General features: G+C 36.9%; 2 protein-coding genes across 4 annotated transcripts in view; one reads left to right on the top strand and one right to left on the bottom strand.

The window, feature by feature from the left end:
• Positions 1-17,936, top strand: part of map4k3b (mitogen-activated protein kinase kinase kinase kinase 3b) — a 44,799-nt gene extending 26,863 nt beyond the window's left edge. For all 3 annotated transcript variants that reach the window (XM_036594157.1, XM_036594158.1, XM_036594156.1), the window contains 14 exons: positions 614-705; positions 796-837; positions 2,084-2,168; positions 2,866-2,945; positions 4,262-4,322; positions 5,352-5,469; positions 6,210-6,268; positions 6,457-6,560; positions 7,884-8,055; positions 8,843-8,911; positions 9,484-9,576; positions 9,704-9,774; positions 11,070-11,125; positions 13,630-17,936. In XM_036594157.1, coding sequence (XP_036450050.1) covers positions 614-705; positions 796-837; positions 2,084-2,168; positions 2,866-2,945; positions 4,262-4,322; positions 5,352-5,469; positions 6,210-6,268; positions 6,457-6,560; positions 7,884-8,055; positions 8,843-8,911; positions 9,484-9,576; positions 9,704-9,774; positions 11,070-11,125; positions 13,630-13,717 — 1,190 coding nt within the window. In that variant the 3' untranslated portion in view covers positions 13,718-17,936. The remainder of the gene's footprint in view (positions 1-613; positions 706-795; positions 838-2,083; positions 2,169-2,865; positions 2,946-4,261; positions 4,323-5,351; positions 5,470-6,209; positions 6,269-6,456; positions 6,561-7,883; positions 8,056-8,842; positions 8,912-9,483; positions 9,577-9,703; positions 9,775-11,069; positions 11,126-13,629) is intronic.
• Positions 17,937-21,802: 3,866 nt separating this feature from the next.
• Positions 21,803-24,241, bottom strand: part of arhgef33 (Rho guanine nucleotide exchange factor (GEF) 33) — an 18,140-nt gene continuing 15,701 nt past the window's right edge. The window contains 1 exon segment of the mRNA XM_036594122.1: positions 21,803-22,183. Within this exon segment, the coding sequence (XP_036450015.1) occupies positions 22,057-22,183 (127 nt within the window). The 3' untranslated portion in view covers positions 21,803-22,056.

Here is a 24,241-nt window from a genome sequence, read left to right as displayed (position 1 = left end):
AGCCCTCTGAAGTCTGAACTTTGTCCATTTTATAAATAACTGTCATATGGTATCATGACATAGATGTCAGGTTACTTAAAGGGCCCATATCCTCCAGTCTCCATATCTTCCTAAGGCCCACAAACGGCATCATATGTTTTACATGAAAAGTTATAGTTTTTTATTTTTACGTGACCATTTTCCAACCTCTCTTTATCCCCTAGAATTCGACAGGCTGGTTTTATTACTGTTCCCTTAAGACTGATATATGTAAATTACCTCTGTTGTGATTGGCTGCCTCATTCAGAAAGCTGTCCAGGCTGAAATGTTCTTTACAAGTTCAGTGTGAATTTGTGCTAAACCACTTAAGCCTGCGTATGCAGAAAAGTGTTGGTTTTTGTGACATCACAAAAGCAGTGCATCCAACACAGGCTGTTTTTGCAGCTTGGTTTCCATGATGATTTAGACATGATGGTTTACTCAGTGTTAATTAGTAGAATATAAGCTTGTTTGAGAAAAATTGTGCAAATGACATCAGATTTGATAGATAAAACTAAGTGTGTGAAGATGACTGGTGTGTTTTTGTTGTGTGTGTGTATAAGCGATGGCACTGATGGAGTGTGTGTGTGTTCAGGTAACGGAGTTAGCCCGACTCAGCAGAACGGGGAGAGAGAAAGACAGTCGACCCTCCCCACGATCCCCAGCCGCAAGAGCAAGGACATTCCAGTGAGTCTGACTGCTCGCATTACTGCAACCACTTCAGCTCGGTTTGTTTTCTTTTGTTTATTTTAAATGTCTCTCCCTCAACTGTTTCAGAAACCCATCAGTAACGGCCTGCCTCCAACTCCTAAAGTGCATGTGAGTAAACCACCTCTTTCTCATTCTCTGGAATGTGCGATCTGACTCCACCACACATGCTTACTTTAGACCAAAAGTCTGGAAGTGAGCAGTATTTTTTTTTGTTCATTCGTTTTAAGATTCAGAAATAGTTTACCAATAAGTACCTTTGCAAACAGCCAATAAAACACGTTTGACATCGATAATAACTAAAGCATTTTGTATTCCATATTCCAGTATATTGCTCTCAGACTTTTGGCATGTAATAGTGATACACTTAAATGAAAATTCTTGGCTGAAACCGAAAATTAGGGTGCCAGAAAAAAGCTGATCATAAATAAAAACTTGTTTACCAAAAATACATTAACTAAAATGATTACAGTATGTAGCCTACCGTATGTGCTATAAAATCCAATACCCCAAACAACAGAGAACGGCTGATCATGCAAGGCGATGAATTCCATTAAGTGACACCTTGTTTGGCAGTCTTTTGTGAAATTTTTTTGTCATTTCATAAGAGGCTACAGATGATGTTGGCATGTAATCATTACTTCTCATTTCTCTTATCTTTTGAATTATTTGTAAAGTCTTAGATTCTTAGATTCATTTTAGACCAGTTTAAACCTTATTTATTTTGTTCACCTTTGACGAAAACCAAAGGTGCCAATTATGTGCATCTCTATAATGTAATTATAAAATTACTTAATATTTGATGTTGTTGTTATTTACATAATCAGCACTATCAGACAATTACAATGTTTAATCATGATTAATTGGCTTTTATTGTGTACTTTTTTTTTTTACTTAATTGAGATTAATCCTGTTAGTGTGCTATGTAGTTAATCCTCATCAATTGCATGTATAATTTGTTCAAATTTTACCGTGAATAAATATTTTTTTCCATTTAAAAGAGCTATGTGAATGGACAAAATAATCTTCGCCCAAATGTATTCATTACTTTTAATAAGTGCATAACGTTATTGGCTTATGGATGCTTGTTACAGTGAAGGCTCACAATGGGAACTGGAGCGCCACTTTGCTTTTGTTAGTTTGCTGCTCATTGATTTATCCATAGACCTCCTGCAAGCACTGTGCAGTGTAACCTGTATTTAGGAGCCATATTTGAACGAGAGGGCTACAATCGCAGTTTTTATCACTGCTGCATACGGTGCACTGCAGCTGGGCTTCAGCCTGCAATACTGAAGGTGATTTGTCCTACATACATGCTCTCTCTAATTCAGTTGTGTGTGTGGTTTGTTTTCTGTAGATGGGAGCATGTTTCTCTAAAGTATTCAATGGCTGCCCGCTGAAGGTCCACTGCGCTACGTCCTGGGTCAACCCAGACACCAGAGGTAGGACACACAAGTCTGAAATTAATAATCCAACAGATTAAGAGACCCTTATTAGTCCCACAACGGGGAAATTTCACTTCCGCAATCTAACCCAATCATGCAGTTAAACGCCACATACACACTAGAGAAGACACACACTAGGGGGCAGTGACCTTCGAGTCCCAAGGCTGGTTTCCTAACCTCCAGCCCACAACGCCACCTGGACTGTTAGATCCAAAATCAGCATAACCAGCTCTTTCTGTTGCAGCAGCTCTGTCATCATTCTCAGCCGTTGTATATTTTTGTTACTTGTGGTTTTAGGATTTGAATAACAGTCCAAATTACTATTCAAAGCGGTGCCTCAGGCCAAATAATGAAAAATTCAAATAATATGCACACCCAGCATTCACACAATCCCTTAGAAGTAGAGTTGTTATTGACATTTTGCTTTACATTTGATTTACATCAATAATTGTTGAAGTGTCGATAATATGCTACATTTTGTGTACATTCTGTATGGACAGGTCCAAATTCTGGCTTAATATTTGATTGAATAGTTCTCAGTCATTTATGCATTTATGTACCGGCACATGATTACCAGATTAACATAACTCTGAAGTCACCTACATGCTGATAATAGAATAGCTGTGAACGTAATGACATTTTCAAGGATTTTGACTTGTCCCTAAATTTTTGATTGATTGTGGTCATATGTTAGATCAGTATTTGATTTTTGGAGCTGAAGAAGGCATCTACACTCTCAACCTGAACGAGCTCCACGAGGCCGCCATGGAACAGGTGAGAAGCTGCATGTAAAAGTAGTCTGATTTTTGACAGTTTTCAGTGGGGGTGGTGGTTCTTTTACAACTTATATACTTCTATATTATAAGAAAAAAAAGGTGCCACAGATGCAATGCCATAAACAAAAGACTGGAGGAAAGAAAGGTGGACAGAACACCTTTCTTGATATAAAAAATAGCATTTGAAACTTAATAAAAACACTTTTATAAGGGTTGATTGCCTGCTGCAACTTTGTCATTGTGCAGAGTACAGGTACAGAGCCAATGAAATGCAGTTAGCATCTAACCAGAAGTGCAAAATACAATGTTATTTACATATCAAGTGCAGAAAGACAGTAGAGTGGTAAAAAAAATATAGATATGCAAGTATAATATAATATACATATGTACAGAGTGAAGGGAGAGCATACAATGTAGGTAATATGTACTGTGAGAGCAGCATATGTAAAAGATAAGTATGCAGAGTAAACGTGTACAGTAACTGTTGGTGTAAATATCAATAGTGCAGTAATGGACTGTGCAAATATGAATTGTGCAATAATACTAGGACATAAAGTACAATAATAGTGAAGCGAGTGCAGTGATGCCATTAAAGTGGCGGTGTGGAGTTCGGCAGGGTCACAGCCTCAGGGAAGTCTATGGTTGGATTAGAAATGTCCTTGATGATGTTCCTCACCCTGCCCAGGCAGCGCTTATGGAAAATGTTCTTAATGGAGGGTAACTGGGCCAGTTAATGTAGCTGACAAGTAGAGGACGCTTATGTACACCTGTTAGCAGTGGGCAGACTGCATGCCTAAATCATCACATGCTTGCCTCAAATTGTGTCAGGTTGTTAAGTGATCTAAAGCGGATTTATGATCATGTCCATACTTGTCCGTTGTGTCCAGTGCAAAACTAAACCAACAGACTTTATTGACTTAATTTGGGAAAACGGTAGGGGGGATGGAAGATATGGCAGAAATATGCACATCACCTTGTTTCAAGACATTTTCACGGTACATATAGGCATCATAATATTGTTTGCCTGATGTTTGATCAGACTAAAGCACAGTAAATCCACATTTAAAATAATAACAAAAACTATGAAAACTGATTTTTATTCTTAACGTTTCAAATCCTGTGTTGCACTCAGTGCAGTTAAACATGACTAATTATGCTTTCATTGTACTGAAACATACAGTTGGTCAGTGTTCCTGAAGTTCTCATGATATCTGTGATACATTTAGAAAAGCATGAAAGCAATGAAAATAATTGTTTTGCCCACGTCTAGAAAACTGCATTTTCAGACTGCTTTTTTTGTTTGTTTTTCCTCAGATATTTCCACGGAGATGCACATGGCTATACGTTATGAACAACTGGCTTCTGTCTATATCTGGTAAGATTCACTCACTAGTAAACCATTATAACTAAAAAGACATAGAGTCAATGAAAAGCAAGATGGAGAGAGAGAGTTTTTGCTTGGAGGCCAGAAATTAAAGGGCCCATATCATGGAAATATGAATTTCAGAGTTTGATGTACTTCGTAAAAACTGTTAAAGTTTCATAATGTGCCTTTTACTCCCCAAGCCATACATGTAAGTTCACACATGTAAACTAAGCTCCAGAAACAGCCTGTTTTGGATTTATTGTTTCTGTGACGTCACAAGAACCACCGCAGTGGTTACACTTGTTCAGCCTACAACTTCTTTCTATTTTTCGTAATCTTACTTTACATTTTTTTTAACGATAATTGAACTATCCTAATAGTAGGATTTAATTTCTAATTCGATTTTTAATTTAATGATTTTCTCTTTTTAATTTGTTTTGTGTTTTATGTTTTTAATGTTTTTAATTCTGTTTTTCTGTTTGTGTTTACTTTTTTAAACAACTCTGCATTTTCTGACTCCGTATTTTCCTGTTTGTAAAGCTCTTTGAAAGACAGCAGTGTATGAAAGGTGCTATATAAATAAACTTGCCTTGCCTTGCCTTAGAGCAGTTTAGCTCCACCCATTAAAGCTGAAGTTCTAAGAAGTCCTTTTTGAATGAGGCACAACACAGAGCAGCCAATCAGAACTGAGCTCATATATCCTAAAGGTAGAGTAACCATGAACCAGATAAATAGACACTGGAAAATGGTCATTATGGATTATGACCATTTTTGGCATATAAAGCCACACAGATTTTGACCTTTAAGGGAAAATGTAAGTACAGGAAATTTGTAGGATATGTGCCATTTAAGTGTGAGTGATGTGTTAGTCAGCATAAATGAACCAGCATATCAGCATGTAATGTTCAATGTGACATTATTTCTACTGCTTCTGTAAAACTCGTCAATCGAAATCATTGTTAGCCTGGAGTGGACAGCGTCAGTGGCCCAGTTGTGTTAACTGAGAGCTGTGTTTGTGGACATGTTTGTTTTTTGCAGGTAAAGCCTCCCAGCTGTACTCCCACAACCTGTCAGGCCTCTTCGAGCACGCTCGGCAGATGCAGAAGTTACCGGTTGCCATACCCACATATAAACTGCCTGATAAAATCATCCCCCGGTATGTTCAGTGTTCATCCAGATGTTTTATGCAAAGTGTCATTTGAAGTACAAAATGAGTTTTTTTGGGCAGAATTATTACATGTAAAGCTAGCAATATTTTTCGATGTAAGAAGTTGATTCGGAAGCTGAGGCCTCTCTGCTGTACCTACTGCCTTTTCTGTCTTTATCATTAAAAATTGCATATTAAATTATATCGAGCCTTACCTTTACATGCTTACATAATTTTTACAGCTGTTCTAGTGTCAGTGCTACTTGTTTACAACTTGGTTTATTATTCCCACACTGTTAAACTGGGTAGCGCTGTCGCTTCACAGCAAGAAGGGCCTGGGTTCGGTTCCCCGGCTGGGTGACCAGGGGTCCCTTTCTGCGTGGAGTTTGCATGTTCTCCCTGTGTCTGCATGGGTTTCCTCCGGATACTCTGGTTTCCTCCCACAGTCCAAAGACATGCAGACAAGTTAAAATTGCCCCTAGGTGTGAATGTGTGTATGGATGTATATTTCTGTTTGTCTGCCCTGTGATGGACTGGGAACCTGTCCAGGGTGTTTCCTGCCTTCCGCCTAATGGCCTCTGGGATAAGCTCCAGCACTGATCTCTATAAAGCACATTCATTGCCAGAAATATTGAGGCCCATAATTAATTTTATTACTTTATTAATAAAGACCTCAAAATTGTTTGTTTTACATTGTCAAATTAAGGAAATCAAGCATTTATTGAAGCATTTGTGTTGTTGTCCTATAGGAAGTTCACAGTGTCCAATAAGATTCCAGACACAAAGGGATGCCAGAAGTGTTGTGTAGGTGAGTCAACTTTAACATTAATTACATTAACTTAATAACAGTAACTTTTACCATTAATTAATTGTTTGATGCGAAGCTGATCTGCAGATGGTTGCTTTAAACTCAGGCATAATTATGAAAAATAGTTAACACATGCATGTGTTAAATTAATGCTCTCTAATGGTAGCTGTTTTGCTGTGTGTGTGTAGTTCGTAACCCATACACAGGGCACAAGTACCTGTGTGGTGCATTCCAGTCCAGTGTAGTTCTGTTCGAATGGGTGGAGGCCATGCAGCGCTTCATGCTGATCAAGGTGGGGACCTTGTAGTGTGTGTGGGATTCATGTGTGGGATTATGGCACAAATTTTTTATTCTTTCCTTTTGTAGTGTGTCATTGCTGTCGTATTAAAATCTTGTAATTCCAGTTTTTTTATTGCGTAATTTCAAAAAAACCTTAGGTCTTCCATGTGGAAATTTCATGATAAATGGTACAAAATTGATTGGAATAAAATCTTGTTAAAAAATTTCTAAAAAGTTGGGACAGTGTGTGAAATGCTAATATAAACAGAAAGCAGTGATTGCAGTGATACCAAAACACGTTACTTGATGTTTTACCTTTTCTTTTTTTTGGTAAATATGTGCTTATTCCAAAATCTGATGCCTTATAACACGTTCCGAAAAAAAACAGGACAGGAGTATGGTACATCCCCTTTCCTTTAGCAACACTTAATTGTTTAGGGACTGAACACATGAGTTGATCCACTTTTCACCCGCGTTTTCATGGAGAAACAGCTCTGGACTGCAGGCTAGTCTGTCACCCTACGCAACAATGCTGTTGTAACATGCACAATGGGTCTTGCCATAAGCATGGACATCTCTGAAAAAGACGTCATCTGGAAGGCTGCGTATGTTCAAAATATGTATTTATCTTTCAGCATTAATGGTGCCTTTACAGATGTGCAAGTTACCCTGTAATACACCCTAGTACCACGACAGACCATGTTTTTGAACAATACTCTGGTAACAATCTGGTTAGTCCGTTTCTTCTTTGGCACAGGGATCACGGTGTCCATTATTTCCTGAAATAATCTGAGAGGTCGACCCATCAGACTACAATGCCCAGAGAAGTTGATGGCAATTCTAGACATTAACAAATGGCTTCCACTGTGCATTGTACAGTCTTGACTTGCATTTGTTAAGTCAAAGAGTAGTCATTAACATCTGTTTGTCATAAGTATTTCCTTGTAGTGATATCCAGCAGTAGAACTTGTGGGTTTTTTTAATGCAGTGCTGAGGAATCGAAGGTCACAGACAATGAACTGTGGTTTTTGGTCTTGCCCTTTGCACACAGAGATTTTTCCAGATTTTTTTTATGCACAGTAGAGAGTGAAATACCTAAAGTGTGCAATCGCTTATCGAGAAACGTTGTCATTAAACTGCTAGAGTATTTGCTGCTGTATTTTTTTTGGCAAAGTGCTGAGCCTTAAATTGCCCCGTCCCAACTTTTTTCCATCTCCTGTAAAGTTACCATTCCAAAGTTTTATACGACAGCAATGTTATGTTTGATAGTAGGACTACAGACCTGTTGTGTGTTTGATAGTAGGACTACAGACCTGTTGTGTGTTTGTGTGCGTAGAGTATAGACTTCACGCTGCCTTGTCCGCTGGAGGTGTTTGAGATGCTGGTGGTCCCGGAGCATCAGTACCCACTGATCTGTGTGGCCGTCAGTAAGGGCAGCCAGCCTGACCAGGTGGTGACCTTTGGCACGGTGGACCCGAACGCTCCCGTACCCACCTTCACTGAACCTGGTACAAACTGCTTTATACATGTGTGACCTCACAGTGTTTCAGCTACAGTTAATTAGTGCATCTTAAAATCTTAAATTTCCCTGTGATTGAATTTGATTCTTTTTGAAAATATTCATAAATGGGTCTTGAAGAAGTATTTAGATGGTAGTGGAATATAGACAATAAAATTCAAGAACCACTAAAGAATTTTATCATCATTTTATCATTCATCAAAAACAACTTTAATAAATATTACTATAATTGATTATATTTGATTCTAAATTATTTTGAATTGGGGCTGCCATGATGATGAAATTTTAGATGAACTGTCATCTAAATAATTTTCTTGTTCTTTTCTTATTGTTTGTAACTTTTAAAATACAATCATAAAGTGACCAGCCTTATTTGCTAGGTGTGTTTACATAGTAGCTAACACTGGTGATACTGTCAAACCAATACTGCGAGCACACTCACAAACATCTACAGTTACAGAGTATCGTGTGTAGAGTTAAGCAAAGCTACATGTTCTTCACCAGAGTGAAAATATAAGCAAAAAATATTCATTCTCCTAGCAAACATGTTAAAACATTACATTTAGCTACATAGCTAACAAGTAAACGTCACTCAGTGCTGCACGGTAAACATACTTTTATTTACCTTTTATAGTTTCTCTGGTGTCTGTGGTTAAAAAATAAATAAAGAACATGACTGATAATGGTGATGACGATGATGATGACATGATGACGTCATTTGCTTTGTTATGTGTTTCCCGTTGATCAAGTGTATTTATGCTGTCATTTCTATTTAGACACGCCACAGACGTGTGTAATCCACGTTACTCAGCTGGAGAGAGACACCATACTAGTCTGCTTGGATCGTAAGTATGAATTACTGCTGTGTTTGTGTAGCAGACCTCAACAAGGCAGGGAAGGTAGATCAGAACAGTTTAAACAGCCACACCACACACAGGGATATGGAGCTCTGTGTAGTTAATTCCTGAACACTGAACACATGAGGCTTGGGGCAGGATTAGTGCACATGCGCAGACGCGCTCTCTCTCTCGCCCGTTCAGCGTTCACAATGCTTTTGACGATTGAACACACAGTGCGCAGGCATTGTGTTGCACTAATTAATGCCCCACCTACAACCAGCAAAAGGGGAACCCCATAGGAACCAACACATTGAAATTAGTTGGAAACTCAGATATTTCACAGTAATATTCACTTATTCCACCATGACTCTCAGTAAAGCTTTAGTGAAGTTCACAATAACTGCAAAATAATCAAATACAATAAGAAAATAGTCAAAATCAGTATTATTATGGCTACATTTGCTTAAGGCGTAGGTTTAAGCTTATACAGTTTCAGTGCACAGGGTGTAAAGGTTGTCTTTTTATAGGTTTAATATGTTTGTGTGTGTGTGTGTATGTGTGTGTGTGTGGACTTTCAGGATGTATAAAGATGGTGAATTTACAAGGCAGGTTAAAATCCAACAAGAAGCTCTCTGCTGAACTCACCTTCAACTTCCAGATTGAAGCAATAGGTGAGCAAAACTGCATTTGTTTATTTGTGTGGTAGTGTACAGACATCCCTGCTGCCATGGTGCACCATAAAATATGTGCATGACTGTATATTTATTTTTTGATTTGATTGTTTTCCGTCTATTTCAGTTTGTTTGCAGGACAGTGTGCTGGCCTTCTGGAGGCATGGGATGCAAGGACGCAGCTTTAAAACCAACGAGGTGGGTCTGAGGCTTCGTACTAGGTTACTCTGGCTGTTTATAGAGTGTTATAGTGAATTTTGTTCTTAAAGGGGAATACCACCAATATTTGAAAATTTTTGCAGAATTTAATCGTTCAGTCATTCACAGTGGTTTAATGTGAAATGCCTCATTGTAGAAAAACCTACCAACTCAGTGGTAAGTTTACAGTGGTGGTGATAGGAGTCAGGGTTTGTTTGTTACATCTTTAAACAAATATAGCCATTTTAGTTTATATATAGTATTTACTGTTTTTTTCCTTTTGGTACTGTTCTACCTTACATTGCACTGCATCTACATCTTCATCATAAATGTTTTTTAAAAAAACATTAAAGCCAAAAGCTTATCTCTAAACTATGATATTGTTTTTTTTCAGCCAACAGGCAGCATATTTATAACCATTTTGTGTAATAACTTGCTGTGAGGGTGTTTTTAGAGGCATTAAACTGTTAAGACGTCTGGTTACTACCACCACCACCGTGAGCAGTTGTGACTTGAAAATGCTCTGTGCTCTAGAGCGGAGCATTTCACATGAAACCAGTCTGACTGACTCTTTCCTTAACCACTTCTTAAAGGTTTAATTATGCAGAAATTTAGAAAAATCAGTGGAATTCCCCTTTAGGTTTTCAATTACACATCTCTTTGCCTTAAGCAAGATGCATGAAGTCACCTTAAACTCCATTTATCTTAAATATACTTTGTGGAAATCTTTAAGTAAATTTAGTTTTAGCTTACCTTTAGCTGAAGTTTTTCATTTGTGTCACTTAAAGCAGACTTCTTGACTTTGTCCTTCAAGTATTTAACATAAACATCTAAGACATTTTCTGCAGGCTGGTCTTTAAATTGTGTTTCATTTTTTTATGTTGAGGATGTGGATGCATTTTGCTGTACATTTTCAGTGTAATTACATAATTACACAGTGACTTATGTAGCTACATAATGAACAACATTTTAATAGGTCCAAGAAAAATATAGTAAAAATGGTTAAAAAAACAAGACTAATAAAATATCTCCTCTACTACTGACAAACACGAATGTGGTACGGATTGAAAGTTTAGAATCTACACTTTCCACACAATTTTTACAGCTGATTCAATGAGCTACAAGAAAATTAATACCAGATTACATCTGGCTTCTGTTGACAACAACTGAGACTTCTGAGTTTAAAGTTTCTGGTTAAAGTGGGCAGCAGGGTGGTGGTCCCAGAGTTTTGTGTGAGCGTAGCTGTGCGTTTGAATGTGTTTGTAATAAACGTTCTCGCTTTCTTACTGCACCAGATCACGCAAGAGATCTCGGATAACTCGCGCATCTTCAGACTGCTGGGATCAGACAGGTAAGAAAATGACACTGATAGTACTGCAGAACACCTGCTGTACACATTTATAGGGCTGGCCCGAATAGCGTTTTACAGGCCATCGAATATTTATTGGTATTTCTAAAGGAGAGCTCGAATACTTGTTCTCAAAATCACCCATGAAAACAATATTATGTATTAAAAGCCCTAAATCATAGAAAAAATACTTTTTTTAAATTAAGGGTTTGATGTGTGTTAACATGGTTACACATGGTTTCAAACTGTTTCATTCACATAAGCTGCAAAAACAGCCCATTTTGAATTCACACTTTTACCTATAATGACATATTCAGCCTTCAGCAGTTTAGCCCCACCCTAAGGAATGCTTCAGGAATTTCTATAAGGAATGCTTCAGCCCCTCAGACTGCTTTCTAAATAAGGCACAATACATGTGGGATATGGGCCCTTTAATGTATTAACAGTGTATACCAGCGCAAATGATCTGAATCCGTTATGGTGTAAGGCTGGCCTACCAAGTGGTACTCTGAAGTGGTGTTACTATGTACTCTACCAAGAGGTCCTCAAAAAATATCACTATACTTGTACATTTGAGACAATTCATCAAATTTCTCCTGCCTCCATGGTATACTAGCCTTATTAAAGAGCAAAATTAATAAAAACAATTCAGGCAATAGTGCAAAAAAATATTTTGCATTTGTTAAAATGAAACGTCTTTTCTTATTGTAATAGAATATTCAAGATAATATTTAATAGAATATGCAAAAATCAAAAAAATTTGATAGTTGCAGCCCTGCTAGCTACATGAACATTTACAATTGTGTTGTACATATAGAGCAAAAATTAACTAGATACAATTTTTATATCCACCAGTGCTGTGATGCTTTCTCTGTAGTGTTTAAAGGCAGTCAGATAGCGTCCAAGCTCTCCAGCCCATAACTTAAACTTGAATTAGTCTGAACTAAAAAATTACTACACCACCGTGTAGTGTAGCAATACAAAAAAAGTTCTTAAACTTCCTTTAGGATGGTTTAATTTCTGCTGAATCCTTTCATCAATGACACTCTGGCAGTGTGTTGGTTAAAATTAAATGGAGTTCAGAAAACCCGGAGCTGTGCATCACTGGTGGAAAGCAGCACGGTTTGTTGCGCTCTGAGGCGAGGTGATGTGAATACCTTGCATTTATGATGTATTCAACTAAACCAGCTATAACTTACTTATAACATTTTCAATCTATTAACAATATTCTGTCTAAAGGCCTTTGCTGATTAAATATATTGTAGTTTATACTGCAAATACTGCATATTGAAATGTGTATGTACGTGTCTTTGTGCATTGACAGCAATACAGTCCACTCCACAAATGCAAAAATTGCTATTCATTGTTAGCTATATTAGCATTTTTGGATGAATTATTCCTTTATGGATGTTTTATTATGTTTTTCTTAATTGAATAAGACATTCCTCAGTCAGTGTTACCCTGCAAGTGTGTATATATGGAACTCAAATCTTGGGATGATGATACTCATTTAGTACACATGAAATTAGACTCCGTACACAGTACATACTGTTACATAAGGATGTTTTTTTGACTGCAGGCCTCATAAACAAGAACTGGGAACCGACGGTTCTAGTTCTGGTTCATTTTCCACCTAATTGAAAGACGTGTAACCATCATAATACCCACGATTATTTATTTTATTGTTGTTTTGGTTATTTTATGCCCATCTCAAGTGTCTCATTTGGAAAATAGGCTACTATGCTTGCTAGTTATACTTAGCTTAGCTTATTGGTTGATATGAAACTTTACATGATATTTTGCACCCTTCACTACTTATATGCTCACACAAATGACAACAGCTACAAAGAAAAGGCATTTACTGATTAAAATTATTGTAGTTTAAGCTGCAATTTTTGTTGCTTAACCTCTTATTCACCAGGGTATATTTTGGTTTTTACATTTGAATTTACATGACCAAATCGTAAGGCAAATTATTCAGTAACTGCATGAAACAAATGTCAATTTTTATTTTATTTATTTTTGTAAAGCTCCCCTCAAATTAACAGAACATGTTTTATGATCACACATATTGCTATATGCTTACAAATTACTGCTGAAAGCCAAAAATCTTAGACGCTCTTTGTATAGTTCAGCTTCTTTTATTATAAGGGTTTGATATTACATTACTCATCTATTTGACTGGAAAGGAGACGGTTACAGCTCTCATATGACACCCACCTTTTGAATGTAGCTTATGAAATATGAAAGTTATGAAGAATATGACAAAGTGCGTTTTGGAAACACCTGTGGTCCCAAGGAGCTGGAAAAGTTAAAAAAGACAAAGCTTCCGAATGCAATATTAATGTAAATAATGAAAAAAGCTAGACACAAATACCAACTTAACGAGCGCATACAATTAGTAAATTATGCACATTATCAGGGCCAGCCCTATACATATACAGCACACTACTGGTGCTACTGAATATTGAACCTAACATGCATGTATGTGTCTTTGTGCATTACAGGACGGTGGTGTTGGAAAGTCGACCGACAGACAACCCCACAGCCCAGAGTAATCTGTACATACTCGCAGGCCATGAAAACAGCTACTGATCACGTACACGCTCATTCGCACTCTCAACGGCATTCCACAGCCAGTCAACATAAAAACTACATCCCCAGCCATGTGTATAAGCTATGTGTGTGCACGTAGACATTCCTATAAAACCACACGTCCCTCCATGTGCAACCAGCCATTCTACTAAACTGCTGTAACACTACAACTCAGCCACAGATAAACACTACCAGAACCTAATCAGCATCAGGAGAAAGAGGAAATAAAGCAAACTCACCCGCTGCTCTGCTCGACAAGCACTACAACACGACTGTACTGTACGCAACAGCAACGGGACAGTTGTTGTGTCACAACGAAACAAACAAGATTGCCTATTCATTTATTTATTGTGGCATGCTACGGAGATGCAGACGGCATCCTCTTTTTAGTTTTTAGGTTTTTTGTTTTAAACGTGTCACCGTTCCTGCTTGCAGCCTTTCCTTGTCCTTTTAGAGCCAGAGGAGCCGATGGTCCAACTTTTGTGTCAGGGGTCCATAACGACTCTGTATTCACTTTCTCAACAGAGCGTAACTTCTGTGTGGGTATTTGTTATTGCATTGTAACGATATAATGATATGCTTGTGAATTAATGCATTTTACAATATAAGAACATGTACTTGCATAGAAGTTACAGTATGCTAGCATACCTATGTACATACTTTGGTTAATCGGACACCTGGTAAGAAGCAGGACCACGTGATTAAGTCCAAGTCCTCATATGAACCATTCCAGACTTAAAGGAAAACTTCATCCAGGATTGTTAATGTTGCTAATAATCTGTGAAACAAGGCAAGTGAGAACATGCTAACTGATGCCTATTTGCCATTTTATATGACTTATTTATATTTAACAAGATGGCCTGCTTTATTTATGAATTATGTAATGATTTTGGACTTGTTCATGACAAGTTCCGTCTGAGAGGGGCCTTTTTCTCAAATCTAATTAGTATAAAACTACAACTCTTGCTACTTAAACACTAAAGTCAGTGTGCTGTTAATGACAGCAACACAATTCACTACACAAATGCAAACATTGCTATGAATTGTTAGCTATATTAGCATTTTTGGGTGAATTATTCCTTTATGGCTGTTTGTATTATGCATTTTTAATTAAATTAGATATTCCTCAATCAGTGTTACCCTACAAATGTGTGTATATATATATATATATATATATATATACAGCTGCCAAATGGAACTCAAATCTTGGGATGATGATACTCATTTAGCGCACATGAAGTCAGACTCCCTACACAGTCCATATAGTTACATGAGGGCATTTTTCCACTGCAAGCCTCAAAAACAAGAAATGGGAACCTACGGTTCTAGTTCTGGTTCATTTTCCACCTAATTGATAGACAGCTGTAACCATCATGATTTCCTTGAAATGAATTGTCCTTTTGGTTGTTTTGTGCCAATCTCAAGCGTCTAATTTGGCAAATTAGCTAGCATCCTTGCTAGTCATACCGATTTTAACTTACTAGTTGATATGAAAAAATATACTGCACTCTCCACTACTTACATTCTCACAGAAATTTCAAGAAATACACAGAATCGTGTGTAGAACAAAAACTTATATATAAACGTGTATTTTTCTGTCAAGTGTGAAAATATGAGCAAAAAAGCTTGTTCTGTGGAAGCTAGCATTAGCATTAGCTAACTAGCTTATCTTAGAAAATTCCTAGAATAGCAATCAACACATCAACGTGCCATCCTAGTTTGCAGTAGCTGCAATGCTTGCTAGTTATACTTGGCGAAACTTATTTGTTGATATGAAACAATATACTGCACTGTCCACTTAAATTCTCACAGAAATGTCGAGAATTACACAGAATCGTGTGTAGAACAAAAGCAAAACATATTTTTCTGTGAAGTGTGAAAATATGAGCAAAAAATCTTGTTCTGTGGGAGCTAGCGTTACCGTTAGCTTCCTGACTAGCTTACCTTAGAAAATTCCTAGAATAGCAATCAACACATCAACAAACCATCCTAGTTTGCATTCTGGTGCACTTACTGGTCAAATAATAGTGCTTGGTGACTTTATTCTGACATGGAAGAGTAAAGAAATCACTAAATTGTTATTAGCTTTAGCTGCAAGTGTTAGCAAAGACAGAGAAGTACACTCTCATATCTCACTCTCAAGTATCATTAGTTCATGTTGGTCCCAATCTTGATCAGGTACCGAGAACCAAATCTGGAACCTTTGTTACTGGATCATTTGCCAATGGAAAAAGCACAGTTCCAGTTTTCTGGTGCTTGTTGCAGTGGAAAAACACCCAAAGTGTTCAGTTATGTGTAATTGACCAAGGTCAGATTTACTAAACTTTGGGATGATTAGTCGCCATTCCAAAATCTATCTAATATTAGATTTGTTCAGACAAAAATGTCTTATTTCATGTTTATCCATTCCGCTTTGTAAAACTTGACCAACTCAAATTGTTTCCTGAACCATACTGATTGTAGCCAGATTGTGTTACTTTGTATTAATCCTGTCATAGAGGATTTAGTCCAAACTTCAAGATAGCTGCCATAAACCCCGGCTTTAAATGCTGAAACGTTGCCATTTCATGTCCGAAGTTAACCTAGGACTGAACCACTGTCATATTGTTAAAAACCCATGGGCCAGTTCCACAGATTAAGCCTTATTCTTAACTACAAAAGGACTCAAAGGGAGAATTTCCATTCATGCTGTATTGTAGCTGTAGGCTAAACTCGAAAAAGCCTGAAGTCTGAAACAACCCGGTCCGTTTAGGTTGCTATTTAAGTCTTGCCTTTAAAAGAAAGAACAGAAATCAAATGTCACTTAATTCCACTTTAGCGTAAGGAATTTAGTTTTATTTATGGAAAGATGGATTTCAGATTTTGAAGTGGGATGGTTGTTTTTGTATTTTATTGCTTTTAACTGAAAGCCATGCCTCACGTTTGGATTATTTCGTAACATTACTAATCACTGTATTGAAAATTTGCACAGTTTTATACAGACTATAATGTGACATTCGCTGTTCGCAAGTGCATAGGTGTTTCGAAATGTACATAAAATGCAGTAACATCCGTGTGCATCGCTTCACACTACGGACATGTGCATTCGCACTCTTAAGCTGTGATGTCATTAAGAGATAGAATAGACGAATAGAGATTGCTGGGAAATAGTAGATGTAAAGAACATGATGACGAGGTACAGTACCGGTCAAGAGATGCACCTGTGAGGGGTTTTTCTTTGTTTTTTACTACTTTCGAATGATAGTGGACATCAACACTATGTAATATCACACATGGAATTACTATAATGGGAAATGTAGGCCTTCTGCTAAATAAGGTACAACACATCTGATTGGCTGAACACATTAAGAAGGACAAACATTCCACTAAGGCCGCGTTCACATTACGAGCCTCACTGCTTAATTCGGTTTCAATCTTTTTGACTTGATGATTCACGTTCGTGTGGGCAAGTGGCTTCTTTCTGTCAGTCTGCATCCAAGTCACGTAACGTGACGGTAATTATTCAGATGCATTGCTTCTGCAGCATTTACTGGGACTAAGTTCAGTTTAGGAACTTGTGCAAAAAAGTGAATTCTGATCTAGCCATTCTCATTAAGGTCACAAGCGTACAAATCAAGCATGTAACAATCTACACAGGGGGGAAAAAAGTTTTTTTTAGTTCAGCCTAATAACACTGAGTTTGTGTAACAAGCAGTTGAACAGGTTTTGTTCTGTTGACATTAAAATAGTATTATAAATACTAAAACAGTGCGAAACAAAATTTCAGTTTAGATAAAAAAGCAATATTAATTTACTTCAAACCTCAATAACATCTGGCCTCTACCACTTTTTACAGCATAGGACCACATATGAATGGATGCGTTCACATTACCAGACTGTGTGTGAATCTGATTTTTTTGTCCTAATATGCAAAATATTTTAGTTTAGATAAACAAACGCAATATTAATTTACTTCAGAACTTCAATAATATTTAACCGCTACCTCTTTTTTTTAATGTGTAGGACTACATATTAAAAGATGCGTTCACATTATCAGACTGAAGTAGTGTGAATCTGATTTTTTTTTGTCCTAATGTGCAAAACAAAATTTTAGCTTAGATAAACAGAAGCAATATTAATTTGCTTCAAACCTCAATAATATCTGGCTTCTAGCACTTTTTACAGTATAGGACCAAATAATAAAGGCTGCATTCACATTACAAGACTGAAGTAGTGTGAATACATTGTCCTAATGTGACACAGATTTGATGTTTTCAGAGCCATGTGGGCACACAAATCTGATCTTTTCAAATCAGATCTGAGCCACTTTCATATGTGGCCCTAGATCTGATACATATCCGATTCATGGCCACGTGACCTTAATGAGAATGCAGAGATCAGAATTTGGTTTTTTTTGTTTTTTTTTCACTGCATTTGTACCATCATTCATCATTAATGAGGCAGCAGTGCCTAACCTGAAGTTTAAATGAGTAAACACTGCAAAAGCATTGATCTGACCCTTTTTCGCCTTTATCTTGCTCTAATAACAAAACAGCTGAGAGTTATTTTCATGACGCAGGCTTACTCTGCTGGTTCGTTTGTTGTTCATGATGCATTTGATTAATTCATGTGATGTTATTGATTAGGCTTTGTGCATGCAGAACATTTCAGGACACAGGTTCGTTCACATTAATGGCAGATTTGAGTCACTTACATACACAGTGTGAACCATCGAGTTAAAAGATCGGATCTGAGCAAAAAATCAAGCAATGACTCTTGGAATGTGAATGTAGCCTTACAGTGTAAACCACATATGAAAGTGGCCCAGACCTGAATTTAGCAGATCACATTTGTGCATTCACACAGCTCTGAAAAAATCAGATCTGGGTCACTTTAAGGCAAAAAAATCAGATTTGTGCAGCGTCAACTGATGTGAACGTAACCTAATAAATTCTTAATGAGGCTACTTTGTAATTCAGACAATTTAATGATTGTGATTCAAAGTTTTTAACTGTAAATTTAGCTAAACTGAGCTTTTAGTGCAAAATGTTGTTGATTAGAAACAACAAACATTTAGCTTGGTGTGTCCAGACTTTTGGCCTATACTGTGTGTCGATCTCTGACACTTTTGTGAGAAGAAACAATGCAGTGTCTTGCTGATGCAGTATGTGTAAATATGAGAGAACTCGGAGAACTCTATCCAGTGTGTAATCACTTCTTTATCGTAATGCATTCCCCTTAACCCAGAGAGTTTATTATCGTGATTACTGAATGTTCACTTTTTCAGGAATGACAAAATAATGTCTTGTTGAAGGGCCTAATTTAGCGATTGAATTTGGGCTGCTTCTTCAGGTTCGGTGAGTAACCCAGGGCTAAAATATTTTAATGCAGTTAACGTTCATTTCAGACTGTGTAATTTAGCAGATGATGATGACTCAAGGCTGCATTCTGTAAGATTTCATTATCTTGCTCTGTTCTGCACTGGGCCGCTTGTGAGGACAGATTAGGACTTGCTGTACATTTTCCCTACAAGACATTCCACATTACCAGTCAAAACATGCTGGGTGAAGTATTTTACACACACTATGGCCAGAATGGGTTTTTAACCCTTACAAGTCCAGTCATTTTTGTTTTGCTATACTTTTTACCTGTAATTACACAGTTACATAATCAATTGGATAGTTAGTTACATAATGAATTTATATGTACATTCAGTTATTCAAACATTGGATTAGTAACACTTTATAACAACAGGCCCTGATAAACAGCAACTTAAACATTCTCTCTTCTATGAACGATTTACTTAGTACCAATAATCTTTATCTTTTTAATTGTATAAAAATTAATTATAGCTTTTTCATAAAGATTAATTTCACACTAATAATACCATAAAAACAATTCAAATTTGATCAAATTGAACAACTACTTTGTTGATTGGCTACATCCCATTTTAAATAAGTAGCTAAGTTGTTTTTTATTATCTTGCAACTTTGTGGTACTTTTCTCTTAATACTTAGTTTAGCATGATTAAATGGTAAACATATACATAAAAAAAATTAATTGGACCTCTGTTAAAGTTGTGACTGATCTTTATTATGAATTTATACATATTTATATCATAAATATAATACATTTATAAAAAGTATTTACAGTGCTTGAATCAATTCCATGCAACTAAGTAAAATGGATAAGAGCACAAACTTCTGCACATAACTATAGCTGCATCTATGAATGTGTAAGAACAATAATATAATTATTAATCATTGTTAATAAATGTTTAGATAGTTATTAAGTTGTGTTTTATAGGGACCTGTTATTATAAAGTGTTACTAATGGACTTTCTAAACTATGACATTTACTTTTTCATCAAATTCAAACCATAATAAAACATCTCTACTGTTTACAAACACAAATCTGGTAGGGATTGAATATTTAGAACCTGTACTTTACACAAAGGTTCTGTGCTTGTTTCAACAAACTGCAAATAATAAATAATAATTGTTATCAAATTACAAACCTCTATAGGTTAATGCATTTAGTTTCAGCCTTTCAGAATGCAGCTTTCGTCTCGCAGCAGTGTTGTGTAGATTCATCTGACTGAGTCGTAGGTTTGGATTCACTCAGTCCAGCACGTGGTAATGAAAAAAACCAACGAAACGTTTTGTCGGCTGCATTAACATATTCGATTCACACTGCAATGCACATGACCTGTAAATAGTGTAAAATAATATTTGGTTTTAAAGACTGTATAATCGTCTATATTTTGTTTCAAATGTGAAACTGATCTATGAGACTGAGGTAACACATTAAAAGAAAAGAAAAATCAACATTAAGTGGTCATTGTCCATCTCTGTGTCTTTTTTTGACCAAACAAATACAAACACACACATACTTGGGCTTTTTATTGTCAGTAATAAAGGTAGTATTACGTTTTTTAGTTATAATGTAATACTGCCCACATAACTAGTATTGCCTTCTATATTCATCAGCTATAGCTGAACATTATATCCTGACATTGTGACATCTTGACAATAATATTAATTTCTATATAAAGGTATGTACAGCATACCGATAGTACTGTATAATAGTAGTCTATTAGAGTACAGCCAAGGATATGGCCAATGATGTGACAGCATAATAAAAGTAATATATATTTGTGTATACATAGGTGGTGTTGTGTTCTCTTGGATGAACTTCAAACTTTTGTTGCTAAATAGGGGTGTGAAAATGCATCAAATTTGGATTGTTATCAATTATAACACAATTTACTAAAGTACAGTACTATGCCAAACTGTACTATGCTGAGACCACCCTTCATTTATTTAATTTACAGTGGAAATGGCCATTCAGTACAAGCGTCAACAAGCCGCAACAGCTAAACATAGCAACCTTTATTACAGCTTCCATTCTTTTCAGAAGACTAAGTTTTTCATAGAAATCTGCAGATATTTTTCCACACCTCCGAAGTTCAGTCTTAGAAGTTGTATTTTCTGCTTCTCACAATCCAAGTAATAACACACATGCACACGTTTTCTTACTCGCTTATCCTCCTGGGTGCTGGAGCCTATTAACGCTCATTGGGCTGAAGGCACTAAACACCCTGGACAGGTCGCCAGTCCATCACAGGGCATCCAAGTAATCCAAAACACCAAATTAAACGCTTCGTACACTTCACGCCACATCTCAGATTTCCAGTTTCAGTGTTCTTGTTTCTTCTTTTTTGTCTGTCTCCTTTTTTTAGTGAGGCTTCTTGACAGCTACACATCCTTTCAGACCCATAGCGCTGAGTCGTCTTCTCACAGTGGACGGATGAACAGAAACACCTGTGGATGTTTTCAGATCTGAAGCAGCTTGATTTTCTCCTCTCTCTCACAGTTGAAAGCTTTAAATGCTGTTTATCTGACGGGGACAGTTTTGGTGGCCTACCAGGTTGGTTGTTAGGAGTCCCATTTTCTCTGTAGCTTTTAATCATTTTTCAAACTTTTGGAAACACTTGATTTTTCACTCATTTTCCTTTGATCTTCTTCTTCCTTACGCAAGTGGATTATATCTAATCTCCTCAGAAATATCTTCTGAAATATGAATAACTTGTACTTAATGGCCTTTGACAGGAAATTAAATGAATGAAGTTCTCTTGCATGAATCTAAAAAAAAAGCTTTGTGCAATATTCTTTCACTACTGTGTAAGTAGTTCCTAAGTAGCTCAAGGTATTTTTACAAATAATTATTTATACCAGAATAATTTAATCAAATTGAGTCAAGGTGAAATGATGCAGTGAATTTTTAGAAATGTGCCCCAAGTTTTTGGACTGTATTTAACTCAGTCCCGTAGAGGGCAAAACACTTTTCAGTGTGTATTTTCAGACAGCAGTGCCTCGGTCGATGTCTCCAGGGTGGGCTATTCGGTTTGACCTGCCAGACTCCAGTTCACTGCTGCTCTGACCTTCAGACTTTTCAGTCGTCTTTTCTTTACTGTCCCCACTGGACCTGAGACACATACACCAAATGTAATATTAGTGGTGGATAGTATTTCATTTATCTTTTTATATATATATATATATATATATATATATATATTTTCAATGTCACTGCTGGACTGAGAATAGTCCACCAACCAAAAATATACAGCCAACAGCGTCCTGTGACCACTGATGAAGGACTAGAGGATGACCAACACAAACTGCAGCAGCAGATGAGCTATCGTCTCTGACTTTACATCTACAAGGTGGACTGAAAAGGTAGGAGTGTCTAATAGAGTGGACAGTGGGTGGACACAGTGTTTGAAAACTATATATATATATATATATATATATATATATATATATATAAAATGTTAAATTCGGCAAGTAAATGGAAATTAGCAGAGAAATGCCAGGGCTGCATGAACAGAATTTAATTTACAATATATTGTAATCACTCTTATGAAGAGATACAATGTAACATTAAAACCAAGTTTTTCTGAAGGCAGGCAAAACCCACAAACGTAAACATCTATGCAGAGATCTGAGCCCCATTCAAGCGTGCAAAGCTGTGGCGTAATCACTACACTTTTCACTCTTGTAGAAATCTTGTTCCTTAAAATAAAGAATAACTTATAGTAGCAAGTTATTAACACCCCTTATTGTCCATATGTCTGGGTGATGTGTAACAATAATTAGCATGATATTTACTAGTTAAAAAATCGCATATCGATATCGATAATATTGCCCACCTGCCCCACCCTGACCCCCCCTGCCCAGCCACAAAAATGCATGTGGTCCATCCCAGCCTTGACCTGCTACCTATTATTTTAGTCTATATCTTTTTAATATTAACTGTTAACTAATAAAAGTTTTTAATAAAGCTCACATATCAAATAATATGACACTGAGTAAACCAACATCTGTTGAGAACTACTTCAGTTACGCATCTGTCATAATAAACGTGACTGCAAACACGCGACTTGTTAGTATGTAACTTGCATGCTAACATTACCGGAGCAACTTCAGACTGCAAGTGATTTCCAGAGCCGTGTCCACATTAAAAATAAGGTGCTTTCCATTGTTACAGCACCATTTTAATAATGCAGCTAAAGAGACGTTTAATCTGTACAGAAAATACTGAACACCGGCCATAGATGAGGATCAGAGGAACTTTCTCTCCAGGTTAGAGTTAACTTAGCTGCTCTACGTCTAGTCATTGTAGCTTGTTTTTTACTGCAGTGAGTCACTTTGAGGTGAGCTAAAGTGCTGAAGCACATCAGCATTGATTTTCGATTCCATTCAAGTAAAGTAAAGAAAGGGGAATCTGTGCAGTAAAGCTAGCATTACAGTTCGTAGCAGATAACATGGGCAGTTTTCTTAACAAACCCCTCTCTCTCTGACTGCTGGTGCGCGAGTCCGCACTCTTCTTAAACATGAACCCAAGTTTCCCAGCATATTTTTCAAGCTGTTTAAAGGTAAACTAGTCCTCTCTAATTCTCTCTCAGTTCTTTTACCAAAGCAACGATTATCGGCTTGTACTCATCGCCATTGAGTTACTTGACCATCATCAACAATATCCGATTACATTGCCCTATCGCCCAGGCCTAACTGTCAATATTATGTTTGGTGGTTGTTCAAAATGCTCATGTTATGGAATTTCACACTTTCATAGAGTGATTATCAGTGTTTTATTGGTAGGTTTATAAGTGCTGTGTTGATGCGTCATGGAGTTATTGAGGAGAAAGTCTCCACAAATGGTCAGTACTGCACCAGAGGGGGCGCTCAAGAGCAACGAATGTCATAGCATTCAAGCCGACCCAAGAGCTGTATTCCTGGTGCGAGCTCATCTTGGTGAGAATGGTTAAGACGTTATAAAAAATACATTATGCTCAGCAACCTAAAAGGCACTTATACCATGTGAGGACACAAGGGTTCAAGCCCTCCCTCCTAGCCTTGTCATGTGCCATGTGCTCAAAGACCCTGAGAAAATATTTGCGACGTGCTCAGGGAGGCGTATCTTGACGTAATCATAATAATATTTCATAATATATCATGATCTCCCCCACTCATAGGTTACCCCAAA

This window comes from Colossoma macropomum, unplaced genomic scaffold (assembly GCF_904425465.1).
Source record: "Colossoma macropomum unplaced genomic scaffold, Colossoma_macropomum, whole genome shotgun sequence".
Classification (NCBI taxonomy): Eukaryota; Metazoa; Chordata; class Actinopteri; order Characiformes; family Serrasalmidae; genus Colossoma; species Colossoma macropomum.
This window is presented reverse-complemented; position numbering and strand designations above follow the sequence as displayed.